Genomic DNA, 14,645 nt, shown 5'->3' on the forward strand with positions numbered 1-14,645 from the left:
CACAGAGATCCACCTGCCTCTGCCTCCCGAGTGCTGGGATTAAAGGCGTGCGCCACCACCGCCCGGCGCCCAGTAAAGTTTTTGCAGTGATGGCAGACACTCAGAGCTACTCAAGCTACTGAAAATAAGTGACTGTTGCTATGGCATTGTGGTAATTCTCAACCACAAATGGAAGAAAACTGATCAGACATTGCTATCATACAAGCCACCAAAACACCCCTCCCCCCAAAATAATCCCCCAGGGAATGTCCTCAAAGAGGTAAAATCGATGTATCAGAACTAAAGCCGTGGAGTGTTGAAACTGAAAGTTGCTAACTGAAAGTTGCTCCCTTAAAGAGAAAGGGAGGCCCTTAGGAATGAGGAAGTTCAGAAAGGTAAGACCCATGAAGTCCTTCTTTTAAGTTGTACAATCAGTAAGCAACTACTGTGGAGAAAACCTCATGGTCAACGAGCACCAGGGGTGTAGCGTTCATGAGCTATTTTCCATGGTGAGGTGGATTTTTCAATAACATAGCTACTTTTGAGTTACCATGTTCCTGTAAATGACCCCAATAAACTCACTGGTTCATCACACTAGATTTGAACTGTTTCCTTGGTCTGCTGTTGGTGTCTTATCTAGGATGAACATATTTGTTCCTGCCTCTCCAGAAGTAACACAGGACTTTGGAGCACTGAAGACAGACATCATGTGCTTCTCTCTCTTTCTCATCAGTGTATGCATCTCTAATTTGTTTAGCTGTATCTTTTCTGTTTTCTTTCTGAATTATGGTAAGGTCACTCAAAATTCTACTTGTGAGGCATATAAACTTCAAAAGACAAGTACAAGAGCCCAGGCAGGCATGGTGATGCCTGGTTGAAATAGTGAATTCTCAGATAGCTAGAGCTACATAGTGAGACCCTGTGTAAAAAACGAGGGAGTAGGGGTACAAGGACATCCATAGTAGCATGGTTCTATAATGTTCATGAATTGCAAACACCCCCAAATGCTACCAACAGAAAATTAACAAATTATAATGTATTCATATAATAGCAACAAAACTACAGCTCTACACAATACTCACTATGCAATGTTAAGAACAAAGACAAAAAAGATATGACTCGATCTCTATAAAGCCCAATTTATTTTTACTTATGTGTGTGCCCTTAGGGGCAGAGAGTTGCTGAATGTGGGTGTTGGGGACTAAACCTGGGTCCTCTGTAAGAGCAGTACGTGCTCTTAACTCCCTCACTCATTTTTTTTTTTTAAAATTAATTAATTTATTTAATTATTAAAGATTTCTGCCTCTTCCCCACCACCACCTCCCATTCCCCCCCCTCCCAATCAAGTCTTCCTCCCTCCTCAGCCCAAAGAGCAAGCAGGTTTCTCTGTCCTGTGGGATCCCTCACTCATTTCTCTAGTCACTATTTTTGAGGAAGGTGCTCTTGTATCTCCTTAAGAATTTTTTTTTTTTTTGGTTTTTCTAGACAGGGTTTCTCTGTAGCTTTTTGGTGCCTGTCCTGGAACTAGCTCTTGTAGACCAGGCTGGCCTCGAACTCACAGAGATCCGCCTGCCTCTGCCTCCCGAGTGCTGGGATTAAAGGCTTGCGCCACCACCGCCCGGCTTCCCTTAAGAAATTTTTGTGTGTATATATGCATATATACTTTGTGTAAGACTGTCTGCCCTGTAGAGATCTGAGGGCACTGGAAACTCCTGGAACTGCCATTACGGAGGTGGGAATAGCATGTAGCTACAGGGAATGAAACCCAGGTCTTCCGCAAAAACAAGTGTTCTCAATTGTGGAAGGTTTCTCTAGCCTTCATAAATCACCACCCCCCCCCCTTCTGATTTTGATATAGGGTTTCTCTGTGTAACAGTCTGGGCTGCCCTGGAAGTTGCTCTGTAACCAGGCTGGCCTCAAACTCCAAAGATTCTCCTATCTCTTGCCTCTCAAGTACTGGGATTAAAGGGGTGCGCTACCAACACCAAACCCATAAATCCCAATTTAAGCATTCATTTCTTTTTTTTGTTTTTGTCTTCGAGACAAGGTTTCTCTGTAGCTTTGGTGCCTGTCCTGGAACTAGCTCTTGTGGACCAGGCTGGCCTTGAACTCACATAGATCTGCCTGTCTCTGCCTCCTGAGTCCTGGGATTAAATGTGTGCGCCACAACATTTATTTCTTGACTGGTTGATTGTCATCTCTCTAAAGCAAATTCAAGCAAAATTACATTGTGAGAAGTCAGAATAGTAGCTACTTGTGAGAAATGATTAGAGGGTATTAAGGTTTCACAGTGCCGACAACAATCAATTTGGATAACAGCCTTCAGGTATTGGCTAAGTGTTAATTTAAACTGTGTATTTGTCTGGAAATCTGCTTGTGGGTTACGTTTCAAAACTTTACAAAAATATTTAAGCTTAATGTGGTGGTATTCATCTGTAATTCTACCATAATTAATTCTGTAATTCTCCGGAGGCAGAAGCAGGAGGATCAAATTTGGGGCCAGAATGGGCAACATGACCTTGTTATGTTAGAAAACAAAACAACAATAAGAAAAATAACAACAACAACAACAGTCAAGCATGGTGGTGCACACCAGTAATTCCAGCACAGGCACAGCAACTCTGAGCATAATCTGACAAACTACAACAATAACAACAACAAAAAAACCAAACCACCAAAATAAAAACCCAGAAACATATCCCGATATGTAAATTTGCAGACCCCAAGATAAAGAATATAAAATATACTTAATCATATAACTGTCAGTATAAAGGGTGAATGTTCTTGTAATCTAATCTTTTCATCCCTCTGGAATCAAACTATCTGTCTGAATTCAACCTACCTTTTCTATTTTCAAGTTTTCAGACCAAGGACACACATGTACACGTTTCCTTAACTATAAAGAACAATGGTACCTACTATTGAGTCACTGTGAGGACTCAGAAGAAATAAACAGTGCCTGGAGCATAGCCTAGCAGCAACTATTCAATAAACGTGTGCTAGCTACTATTACTATTCTTTTTTTTATTTTGGTTTTATGAGACAGGGTTTCTCTGTGGTTTTGGAGCCTGTCCTGGAACTAGTTCTTGTAGACCAGGCTGGTCTCGAACTCACAGAGATCTGCCTGCCTCTGCCTCCCAAGTGCTGGGATTAAAGGCGTGCGCCACCACCGCCCGGCACCATTACTATTCTTGTTTGACTTAACAGTCATGGCTGATAGATAAGAAGCTGTTCCCCCTTTTCTCCCCAAGGGAAACTTCCAAAAAATACACATACACACACACACACACACACACACACACAGAGAAATCATCCTATCCTTGTCTTGGGGGCAACTAGATAGAAGTTAGAAGGCAGATGAAGGCTTAGATGTATGAGTCTTGCCTTTATCAAAGGCCCAAGGGAAAGCAGGAAAAAAAACAATTAAGACAGTATTTCACCACCAAAAAAAGATTTTTATTACAAAACAAATTCTAATAAAATCAAGCCTGGTTTTCAACCCTTTCTCTGAATGGAGGCTCCTAGGATGGAGGGGCAGGGGAGACAAAGCAGAGGGTAATGAAAGAACAGAGCAGGCTGACCTCCCCGTGATGTCTCAGGTGCTTTGAGTAGCCTAGATGGGCTCTTCCAATGGCTCCCGAGAAAGGCAACGTCCTTCCAGACAGGAAGAACCACGAACCACTCCTGTCACCAGAACCGAGCACTGCCACACTGTTGGACTGGATCCAGGTCTTGACTGGCTCTCAGCAAAGGCCATCCAGGATTACTGAGCCTGCGCAATGGTGTAGGAGAGAAGCCACAGCAGCAGGGGACCCAGAACAAGGACAGCAAACCAGACAGCAAAACTGGCCAGAATGAGTCTCCGGGCCCGGGCCCCCCAGTATATGGCCTCCTCCGACTGGCCTGCCTTATGCCGCTCTTCTGCCTGTGGGGGCAGGTTCTTGGTTAGATTCTCCCCCTGCTTCAGTCCCAAAGTGTCCACTTCCCATTCCACTCTTTGATCTATCACAGCTCATGACCGCACATCCAAACATCTTACATTCTTTTGTTTGTCTTTCTTCTCGTCTACAACACAAACCATTCACTGCCTTCCTGTTTACCTTTCAACTGGCCATAGTCAGCTTAGAAGACTGCACTGGGAAAGGTGCTGTTTAATGACTTGGGCTGGTTTTATGGTATGGTGCCGAAAGCAGGGCTTGGGCACACCAGCCAAGTACTCTGCTGAATTACATTTCTGGACTGGAAAATACTTTTGAGTCCGTCTAGTCCCATTATTTTCTATCTGTCCTATGTTCATTCAGAATTTGAAATTTGTAACTCAAGTGAGTCACATCCAGTCAGATCACTCAGGGTCCAATATGTATCATCATTTTTATCATCAAGGATTCTTTTTTATGAGTTTGCCCCAGTGAAATTCCTATGGTGACAGCAGGGGTATTTTCTTTTCTTTTTTTTTTTTTTGGTTTTTTTTTTTTTGTTTTTTGAGACAGGGTTTCTCTGTGGTTTTGGAGTCTGTCCTGGAACTAGCTCTTGTAGACCAGGCTGGTCTCGAACTCACAGAGATCTGCCTGTCTCTGCCTCCCGAGTGCTGGGATTAAAGGCGTGCGCCACCACCGCCCGGCCAGCAGGGGTATTTTCTGACTGTTAAGAGGGGTGAGAAAATCCCAGAATGTTATGTTAACTTGAATAGTCTTTCAGGAGGCATATATTGTATGCTGAGCTCAGTGACAATGCACTTAACCATGGGCAAGGCTCTGGGCTCAATTCCTAGTAATGCCATCCCCACCCCAGCCACAAAAAGGGGACAGGCGAATCTTTAGCAACTGAACTTCTTCCAGATCCTGGATATTGCTCTCATCACTACTCAACTGTCTGCCTGTAGTTTGGCCCCTTGTGGTTCAACCTCAAAGGAGGCTTTGAGTAGATCTTCCTAAAACACAAATCTGGCCATGTCACTCCCCTAAAATAATTTTTACAGTGATCTCTAGTATTTGAGATAAAGTCACAATTCCCAAGCACAGAACGGGAAGCCCTCAGGAGTCCAGATCTCTGGTGTCAATCTTCAGTGTTCCTCATTTAGCCCACACCAGTGCTCACTGCTGCTGCTATCTGGATTATCCTTTTACCCTCATTCACCCTTTCAAATTACCTTCTCTTTGTTGTCTTTTAGGGCCTTTGGAAGCCACTTACTCCACCCCCCCCCCCCCCCCCCCCCGCACACAAACAACTTTCCTTGTTCCTTTGTTCCTAAAGTACCCTGTGCTTCCCCTGTACCATAGTATTGGTGAGCTGCACTCTACTAATTATCCGTTTTTACAGTTATTTTTATTTATTTATTTATTTATTTATTTATTTATTTATTTATTTTGGTTTTTCGAGACAGGGTTTCTCTGTGGTTTTGGAGCCTGTCCTGAAACTAGCTCTGTAGACCAGGCTGGTTTCAAACTCACAGAGATCTGCCTGCCTCTGCCTCCCGAGTGCTGGGATTAAAGGCGTGCACCACCATCGCCCGGCTTTACAGTTATCTCTTTCATTAAGACATGGATCCTTTGAATGTATTCCTATTCAGGTACTAAGCCCATAGCTAAGCAGCACTAGGTATTTAGTAACTGTTTTTTTTATATATTTATTTATTTATTTATTTATTATACAATATTCTGTCTGTGTGTATGCCTGAAGGCCAGAAGAGGGCGCCAGACCTCTTTACAGATGGTTGTGAGCCACCATGTGGTTGCTGGGAATTGAACTCAGGACCTTTGGAAGAGCAGGCAATGCTCTTAACCGCTGAGCCATCTCTCCAGCCCCCAGTAACTGTTTAACTGTAGACCAATCAGATACACAAAATCATTTTCTTATACCCACCCCCGTACCCACAGAAATTTTATTCCTCACCTTGACAGCAAACACAAGAGCCATGACTCCCAGGCAAGAACAGCCACAGATAATGCTAGTAGCTGCCAAGTATCGGAGGCGGAGCCAGCAGCAGTGGATAGGGGATGGAGAATGAGCAGCTTCCATGTTGCTCATCAAGCTCTCCGCTGCATTCTCCTCGTCCTCCATCACCTGTGGGCGATACAGTCAAGGTATTTTTAAGCCCAACAAATGAGCTCTTGTTGTGGTGTGGTGACTCCACCCTTCTCAAAGCATGCTGTCTACTGTCCTACCCCTATACTTAGGAATGCTGTTGTACTGGGGAATTCCTCCCATGACTCAAGGCAGGAGACTAATAAATACGTGGATAGGCTGCTTCCCTTCACTATAAGAGTCTAAGTCTCTGAAGGCAAATATGTGAATGTGCTTGTAGTTTGATAAGCACAAAGAAGCAAAACTGACATGCATATTGAGAAGCAGGATATAAAATTTCAAAACCTTTTAAGAAGGTGCCTTGTTTTGTTTTGAGATAGGGTCTCACCGTTTAGCTCTCCTTGGTTGGCCTGGAACTCAGTATGTAGACAAGGCTGCCTCAAATACAGAGGATCGCCTGCCTTTGTTCCTTTGTGCTAGGATAATTCTTTTTTGAACAGGGTTTCTCTATATAGTCCTGACTGTTCTGGAACTCACTATGTAGACCAGGCTGCCTAGGACTCAGAGATTCACCTGGCTCTACCTCCTGAGTGGTAGTGCTGGAATTAAAGGCAAGTGACACCACACCCAGCATGAAAACAGTTCTGGGGAGGAAGGAAAAAAAAAATCACACAGTTAAGATCTTTTCTTTTCTTGCTGTTTATAAAAAGCAAAAACAGCCGGGCGGTGGTGGCGCACGCCTTTGATCCCAGCACTTGGGAGGCAGAGGCAGGCGGATCTCTGTGAGTTCGAGACCAGCCTGGTCTACAGAGCTAGTTCCAGGACAGGCTCCAAAACCACAGAGAAACCCTGTCTCGAAAAAAACCAAAAAAAAAAAAAAAAAAAAGCAAAAACAAAAAACCAAAAAATTTAAAACACCTGACCCAAGAGTAGTGGCAGACATCTTTAATCCCAACTCTGGACAGGTGGAAGCAGAAAGATCAAGAGTTCAAGACCAGCATTGCTACCTTGGAGTTTGAGGATATAGGAAATCCTGTCTCAAAACAAAAACATAACAGAAAAAAAAAAACAAAAAAACAAAAAACAAGCCCAAACCCTGAACATAGCTCTGTAATGATGCCTTCCTGCCACCTTCTCTCTTCATTTTAACCCATGCCGCGCAAGACAAATCAGGCTGTGCCAGAGTCCAAATGGTCTCATTGCCCACACAGACACCTGCATAGTGCCTTTTTCTCACTCCTTCTCAGGCCCTCCATGCACATCACAATACCTTTCCACTCTCATGCCCAATCATTCTCCTACGGCTTAGACAAGTGAAACCACCTGTGGCTCGCCAAGCACAAGTAAAGAGACTGCACACAATGAGAGACGAGAGCACAAAAGGACGTGTAGCAAAGCTGCAGTGCAAGTTGAGGCAAGAACTGAAGTGTCAGCCAATGAGAAGAGCCCAAGAGGGCCCAGGGAGTTAGGTCAGAAACTATAAACACAAACAGGTTCTTACCTGGCTATAGGCTTTGAGGGACTGTGAGTTTCGGCTCCTGCCTCAGGTTTGATTTGGCTTGGGTGGAGATGAAGCTGACTCATGGCTCCAAGCCAAGCCAAGGTAGAGTTGTGGGGCCAGCCACCATGTGAAGAGCCCAGGGAGCTGGGAAGGGGCATGGCCAACTCAAACCAGTTTGGCTAGATGGAGAGCAGAGGAGGGCCAAGGCATGAAGCAAGTGGAGGATGCCTGCTTTCTGAAGAAAGGAGTGTAAGGAAGCACCTGAGCAAGGAGGGTGAAAGGGACTCCAAGGTGTGGGGAGCTGAGGGCAAGTTCAAGAGTCAGAGAAAAGAGTATGTCTGAGTGAACTGAGAACTACCAGTCTAACAGACTGACAATCTTCCCTTTTCTTGACTGAGAGAGGAGTTAAGTTCTGACTTAAAAGTATACAATCTTGTATTAAAGATCAGGTATGGGATCATTGCAAGAGGGAGGTGAAAAATTACATCCAAGTTCCCACCCAACCCTCCACCAGACCATAAAATCAGAAGCCTCCTTACACGGATGCTTGTACAGAAACTAAGTTTATTATGTTTTCTTTAAAAAAAAAAAAAAAAAACCAAACCCACCCAACCTCATTGAAGAAAAGCCCCTCCCCCTTTTCCCTAAGGGTTTGAGGCTGTGAAAGACAGCTGGGGAATCAAGTACAAGGGGGTGGGGTCAGAGACTACCTTGCCACCCTTAACACTGCCCAGCCATGTAGGGTAGAAGGGGGGTTATGACAAGCCCCATTTCCATGACAACCAGTTACCTACCCCCTACTTTGGTGGAAAGGGAGACAGCCCCCTATGTCTCCCTGGAGGCTTTTCCCCTCAGACTTCAAGTAGTGGTTAACAGAGTCAGGCCTGGGCGTGGGGAAGCGACCGTGGTGGAATACCTAGGTGAAGGGCCTACCCACTCACGTCTTGGCCTTGCGACCTCTGTGACTAATAGTAGGGATAGATAGGTGGGGAGGAGCACTACTACGCAGGATACGCTGGTCCCCTTGGTTGGTGGTCCCAACGAGCCTGCGGGGACCGGTTCGGCGGCGTGGGGTTCCATCTCCTTCCTCCTCGTCACCTGAGGCTTCTGCCTCTGACTCCTCTACTGAACCCTCAGGCCCCAGGGGACTTGGGGGCTGCAAGCGGCCCCGCTTTGCCATCCCAGAACTCCCGACTGGAGCCCCTGACCTTTTGCGAGGCATTTTTTCAGTTTCTAGTGGGGGAACTAGAGACCCTGGACGCAGACGGGTTGAGCGAAATTTGGGAGTTAATGAGACCACAGGTGGTGTCAGTTCTAACCCACTTGGCCCACTATCTGCTAAATCCAGGTCATCCTGAATTACGGCCACCACCATGGACCCTTCACTCTTTCTTCCCCGCATCCCCTCTGCTTCAAGCCGTAGGCGGGCCAGACGGGTGAGAGGACGGCTTCCATCCTCATCAGAGGAACTGCCTTCACTTTCCGCCTGGCCCAGGGGTTGCCTCCGCACCCCCGATCCACAACTCTCAAGGACAGAAGGGCTGTCGGTGTCCAAGACAGGGAGCTGGCTGGCCCGTGGTGACGGTGGATTCTTGGGAGGTCGACCCCGCTTCCGCTTAGGTGGCGATGTTGAAATGGTGACAGTGGTGACAGTGTTGGCGACAGCAGTGGGACAGGCTAGGAGTGGTGGGAGTGGTGTCAGGGGGGCTGGGAAAGGGAGTGGCTGTGTCCGGCTCTCCAAATTGCCATCCCCTGGAGAGGATATGGTCCCAGGAACAGGCAAATCCTTTGCTTTAGGGGGACGCCCACGTCGTCTTTTCTCCACAGGTGATAGGATGGGCTCTGGTCTGTGAACTGGTTCAGGTCCAAGAGGCTGGGGTCCAGGAACAACCTGAGACCTGAGGGCAGGCTCTGCAACAGTTACTGTCTCAGGCCCAGGAACTGGGTCAACCCCATTGGTCTTCCCCTTAGAGACGGATGAAGGTGTCTCATCCACCCCTCTCCCAGCATCTGCTGGAGACCTGTTCTTCTTAGGGGGCCTCCCCCTCCGACGTTTCACAGCAGGTGGAGTGATGGCAAGTTCTGCTCCTTCTCCATTCTCTGGGCTGCCCCCGCCAGTCATACCCAGTTCAATGTGTCGACAAGCTATGAAGGGATGCTGGGTTGGGGTGGACAGTGAGGATGATGGAGCAGCTTCACAGGGCCCACTGCTGGGAGGTGAGGATTCTGGCCCTGATATGCTGTGGGCTGATGGGCTTCCTGGACTGGTGCTAGCTTCCGGAACTAGGGTGCTGGCAGCTCCCCGATGTCGCCGCCGTCTCACAAGCTCTTTCTCCTCTACTACAGTTACTAGCCGTCCTGGTAGCTTTCGAAGCACTTTGGGACCTGGGGGTTGTCCTGCCCGGCCAGACCCCTGACCCCTGATTTCTACATCAGCACTGGTTCGACGCCGTGGGGGACGGGCAGGCGAAGGACCCTCAGGAGAGGAGGTGGCTGAAGATGAGGTTGATGGGGCTATAACCTCAGCTCTAACAAGTTCTTGTGGTTTTTCTGGGTTAGAAATTGGGATCTGAACCTCTCCCATTTTTTCCAAGTTCCTGTGAACCTCCAAAACCTCCTGAAGTGGCTTATCAGATGTTGCTGAGGGTGGCAGCTCCAGCCCATTGCTCTCATTCAGACTCGTGGTCAACTCCTCACTACCAGGTAGCGGTGTGGGACTGGTCCCCTCAACAGGACCTGGCACCTCCTGCTCCTGGCCATTGGGGATGCTGTCAGCCTCCAGGTTTGAACTGGGTACAGGAGTTAGAAGAAGATTCTTCTCTGACTCAGACAGAATATCAACAGGTCCTGGCAAAAGATCATTTGGGGGAGCAAGGCTAACTAGGGAAGCCTCAGAATTGGTGGTCCCAGGCAGTTCTAGAGACTCCATAGGTACCAACTCTTGTGCACACAGCTCCACGTCTCCTGAGTCCAAGGGAAGGTTGGTAACTCCAGGAGAGATGGGAATGGGAAGGGAATCAAGCAGGGCTGGTGAAGAGGTCAAATGAGAGGTTTGAGCTAGTGAGGGGGCACAAGTCGGTATTGGGGCACAAGCAGGAGGGATGCAATTAGGAGAACAAGATGGAGGAAGCTGAAGCAGAGGTGCAGGAGTAGGCAAGATGTGGACAGGAAGAATGGTTATTGGATTTGGGGCTGAAATGGGTATGGGAGCTGGGGCTAGAGTAGAAGTTACAGCAGGAGTAGGAGCGGGAGTAGAGGCAGAGGCAGAGACAGAGACAGGGGCAGGGGCGGGAGCAGGTCGAGGCCTAGGCACTGGCCTGGGAATTCGTTCTCTCACAGGGCTGCATTGGGGAGGCATGATGGTGTTGCAGGTAAGATGGCTAGATGTGACAGGAGTGTGGTTTGCTCCTTGAGTCTCAGCCCGAGCTCCACGAAGACGCTCACTGACACGAGTCCCCAGCCTTTCAGGAGCCCTGACTTTCTTACTGCGCCGGTGGCTGCCTCCACTAGTCCCACAAGACATCTCATCCCCAGCCCCTGGCCCTTCCTCTTCTTCTTGGGGCAGTCGAAACACTTCGTCCTTGGCTTGATCCAGGTCTTTTCGGGCAGCTTCCACTTGTTCCTACCAACAACAAGTCCAATATGGTCAGCAAGAGGTAGAGCAAAGCCAGGCGTAGTAGAAATGATCAGCTCCCCACTACCTCATTCCCCAGAAACACTTACTTCTGCCTGCTTGAGCTCCTCTCGGCTTATTTCCTCCAATGATGCTTCTAGGAACTTCATGGCATAGCGCTCAATGGGAGTCAGCTGTAGAGAAGAGTAACTGGATAAACAGAAGGACCAAGAGTGCGGGGCCTATCACCAGTATTTATTATCACCAAGGAAAACGGGGGAAAAAAGGTCTGAGTCCTGGCGTAAGTTTTGGCATATGAAGAGAAGTAGTAGTGGATCTATACTGACCTGTTCTACAAGTGCTGCAATTTCCTGTTCAGCCCTGGACATCTCCTCTTCCTCAGCCCCAGGCCGACTGGCCTCTTCTCCATCACCAGCAGGAAACCCATCATTCTCATTAAATTCTGCAAGCTCAGCCACTTGTTCAGCCTTGGCCTGGGTGGCTGCACGGATATCTTCTTCATCTTCTGCCCGACACAATGCCTTCAAGGTACACAGAAGCAAAACAAAACACACACAAATAAGAAATGTAAGCACCTGGATGGCAGCAAAACGGCTCACTGGTTAAAAGCATTTGCCCAGCAAGTCTGACAGCCTGACTTTGATCCTCAGAACCCATAGTGGAAGGATGGATTCTAGAAATTTGCTCTCTGAACTCCATATGCATGTAATGGCACATATGCATATAATAAATAATAAAAAAAAATTGCAAAGAAAAAACGGGAATGGAGCTGGAGAGATGCCTCAGAACTACAGAAAGCTTACCACTCTTGCAGAAGACCTATCAGGCCGGGCGGTGGTGGTGCACGCCTTTAATCCCAGCACTTGGGAGGCAGAGGCAGGAGGAACTTTGTGAGTTCGAGGCCAGCCTGGTCTACAAGAGCTAGTTCCAGGAACAGGCACCAAAAACTACAGAGAAACCCTGTCTCGAAAAATCCAAAAAAAAAAAAAAAAACCAAAAAACAGAAGACCTATCAGATGGCTCAATTCTAGTTTTAGGGAACTCCAGCCCCACTGCCTTCTCACAATACCTGCACTCATATGTAAATACCCACACATAGACATAATATACACATAATTAAAAAGGAAAAAAATTCTTTTTTTTTTTTTTTTTTTTTTTTTGGTTTTTGAGCCTGTCCTGGAACTAGCTCTTGTAGACCAGGCTGGTCTCGAACTCACAGAGATCCGCCTGCCTCTGCCTCCCAAGTGCTGGGATTAAAGGCGTGCGCCACCACCGCCCGGCAGGAAAAAATTCTTTAAATAAAACCACAAACTTTTCAAGGCATGATGCAGGTACATGCCCATAATCTCAGCCCTCAGGAGACATAAATAGGATTGCTGAAAGTCGGAAGTCAGTTTTCTCTACACAAAATGTTCCAGGAAAACCAGAGACACGGCTGGACGGTGGTGGCGCACGCCTTTAATCCCAGCACTCGGGAGGCAGAGGCAGGCGGATCTCTGTGAGTTCGAGACCAGCCTGGTCTACAAGAGCTAGTTCCAGGACAGGCTCCAAAACCACAGAGAAACCCTGTCTCAACCCCCCCCCCCCAAAAAAAAAGAGTTATAGTTCAGTAGGTTTTGAAATGGAGGCCCAGGAATCAACCTTTTAGATTTATGTGTAGGAGTGTTGCCCTGCATGTATGTACGCCTTATGCCTTAAGAGTTCAGAAAAGGATTAGTACTGGATTCCCTGGAACTGAAGCTGCAGATGATTGAGCACCAGCATGTGGGTGCTGGGAACTGAACCTAGGTCCTTTGCAAGAACAGTAAATGCTTTTAAAAACTAAGCCATCTCTCTAGATCCTTCTTCCCCACTTTGAAACAAGTTTCTGTGTAGCTATAGACCAGGCTGGACTCAGACACACATAGATCACCCATGGCTTCAGTTTCTTTTTGAAGTCCTTGACTCATATTTGTAGCCTGTTCTGTACTCCAGGAAGTAGATACTGTCTCCAAACAAACAAACAAACAACCCTGATGTGGGATTACCCTCTGTAGGCTGTGAATACCATTTGTTAATAAAGAAACTGTCTTAGGTCTGTGAAGGCAGAATTTTGGTTGGCAGGGAAAATTAAACTGAATGCTGGGAGAAGAAAGGTGGAGTTTAGAGATGCCATGTAGCCCCATCAGAGACGCCAGAACTTTACCCGGTAAGTCACAGCTTCGTGGCAGATACACAGATTAATAGAAATGGGTTAAATTAAGATGTAAGAGCCAGCCGGGCGGTGGTGGCGCACGCCTTTAATCCCAGCACTCGGGAGGCAGAGGCAGGCGGATCTCTGTGAGTTCGAGACCAGCCTGGTCTACAAGAGCTAGTTCCAGGATAGGCTCCAAAACCACAGAGAAATCCTGTCTCGAAAAACAAAACAAAACAAAACAAAACAAAACAAAAGATGTAAGAGCCAATAAGAAGCTAGAGCTAATGGGCCAAACAGTGATTTAATTAATACAGTTTCTGTGAGGTTATTTCGGAGTTGAGCAGCTAGGAACAAACAAGCGGCCTCCTCCCTTAAAACACAGCCTTTAAAATCTGGCCTGGGAAGATAACTTGGCAGGTAAAGATCCTTGCTTTTAATTACTGGAATGCACATAGTGAAGAGATAATCAACTATTACATGCTGTCCTCTGGTCTCCACAAAATTATATTTATTACTTTGTGCATCTCTCTGGATACACAATGGCGTACATACCCATACAGAGACACACAAAGTATAAATATAATTTTTAAAAAGTTAAAAAGAGCTGGGTGGTGGTGGTGCATACCTTTAATTCTGGCACTTCAGAGGAAGAGACAGGCAGATCTTTGAGAGTTCCAGGCCAGCCTGATCTACAGAGTGATTACCAGGACAGTCAAGGCGGCACAGAGAAACCTGTCTCAAAAAACCAAAAACAAACAAAACCCAAACCAAACAAAAACCCACAACAAAGAACAAACCAAAAAAACCATGCAACAACAAATAAAACCAAAAACCAAACGTGTCTTTCCAGGAAAATCGCAACCAATCAAAATGCAGTAGTGGAGCCCTATCCCAAAGGACACATCATCTAAGGCCCGAGACACTTTGGAAGAGGGGGCAGAAAGATTGTAAAAGCCAGAGATCAGGCAATTTATTATAAGACTGTGTCTCTTACAACTGTCAGAAGTTACACCCATGAAATCTCACCACCATGACTGCCTAAGCATGAGTTGAACAGGACAACATTAATAGATGTGCCAAAGTGGGTGGGGGAAAGCACAAAGCATGAGGCCCCAATCCTACACAAAGAACTAGAAGCAACTAAGAAATGATGGATGAGAGCAGGAGGATTCGTCTTCCCCAGGGAAGAGCACATCAATTGATTACAATACTTTCAGGTCTGAAAACATACATGAGTAATATTAAATGGGCTGAACAGGTTGTACTTATGTATTTAGGAATAAACATATATACAAACAAATGTATACATATATGTATGTAGCAAGAATTAA

General features: G+C 46.6%; 2 protein-coding genes across 7 annotated transcripts in view; both read right to left on the reverse strand.

Moving 5' to 3' along the window:
• Positions 1-3,437: 3,437 nt before the first annotated feature.
• On the reverse strand, positions 3,438-7,999 carry Tmem265 (transmembrane protein 265). 2 transcript variants are annotated; one of them, XM_057777077.1, is made up of 3 exons: positions 7,505-7,999; positions 5,872-6,042; positions 3,438-3,904 (listed from the first exon to the last, which is right to left on the reverse strand). In XM_057777077.1, the coding sequence occupies exons 2-3, from the start codon at positions 6,037-6,039 to the stop codon at positions 3,743-3,745; spliced, it is 330 nt and encodes a 109-aa protein (XP_057633060.1). In that variant the 5' UTR covers positions 6,040-6,042; positions 7,505-7,999; the 3' UTR covers positions 3,438-3,742. The 2 variants fall into 2 exon arrangements, with proteins under 2 accessions (XP_057633060.1, XP_057633061.1); XM_057777078.1 differs by lacking the exon at positions 7,505-7,999 and having other exon boundaries at positions 5,872-6,722.
• Positions 8,000-8,041: 42 nt separating this feature from the next.
• Srcap (Snf2 related CREBBP activator protein) overlaps positions 8,042-14,645 on the reverse strand; it is a 52,803-nt gene continuing 46,199 nt past the window's right edge. For all 5 annotated transcript variants that reach the window (XM_057777075.1, XM_057777076.1, XM_057777072.1 and 2 more), the window contains 3 exons: positions 11,465-11,659; positions 11,228-11,311; positions 8,042-11,126 (listed from right to left, as the gene is read on the reverse strand). In XM_057777075.1, coding sequence (XP_057633058.1) covers positions 8,442-11,126; positions 11,228-11,311; positions 11,465-11,659 — 2,964 coding nt within the window. In that variant the 3' untranslated portion in view covers positions 8,042-8,441. The remainder of the gene's footprint in view (positions 11,127-11,227; positions 11,312-11,464; positions 11,660-14,645) is intronic.

This window comes from Chionomys nivalis, chromosome 8, assembly GCF_950005125.1.
Source record: "Chionomys nivalis chromosome 8, mChiNiv1.1, whole genome shotgun sequence".
NCBI classification, from domain to species: domain Eukaryota; kingdom Metazoa; phylum Chordata; class Mammalia; order Rodentia; family Cricetidae; genus Chionomys; species Chionomys nivalis.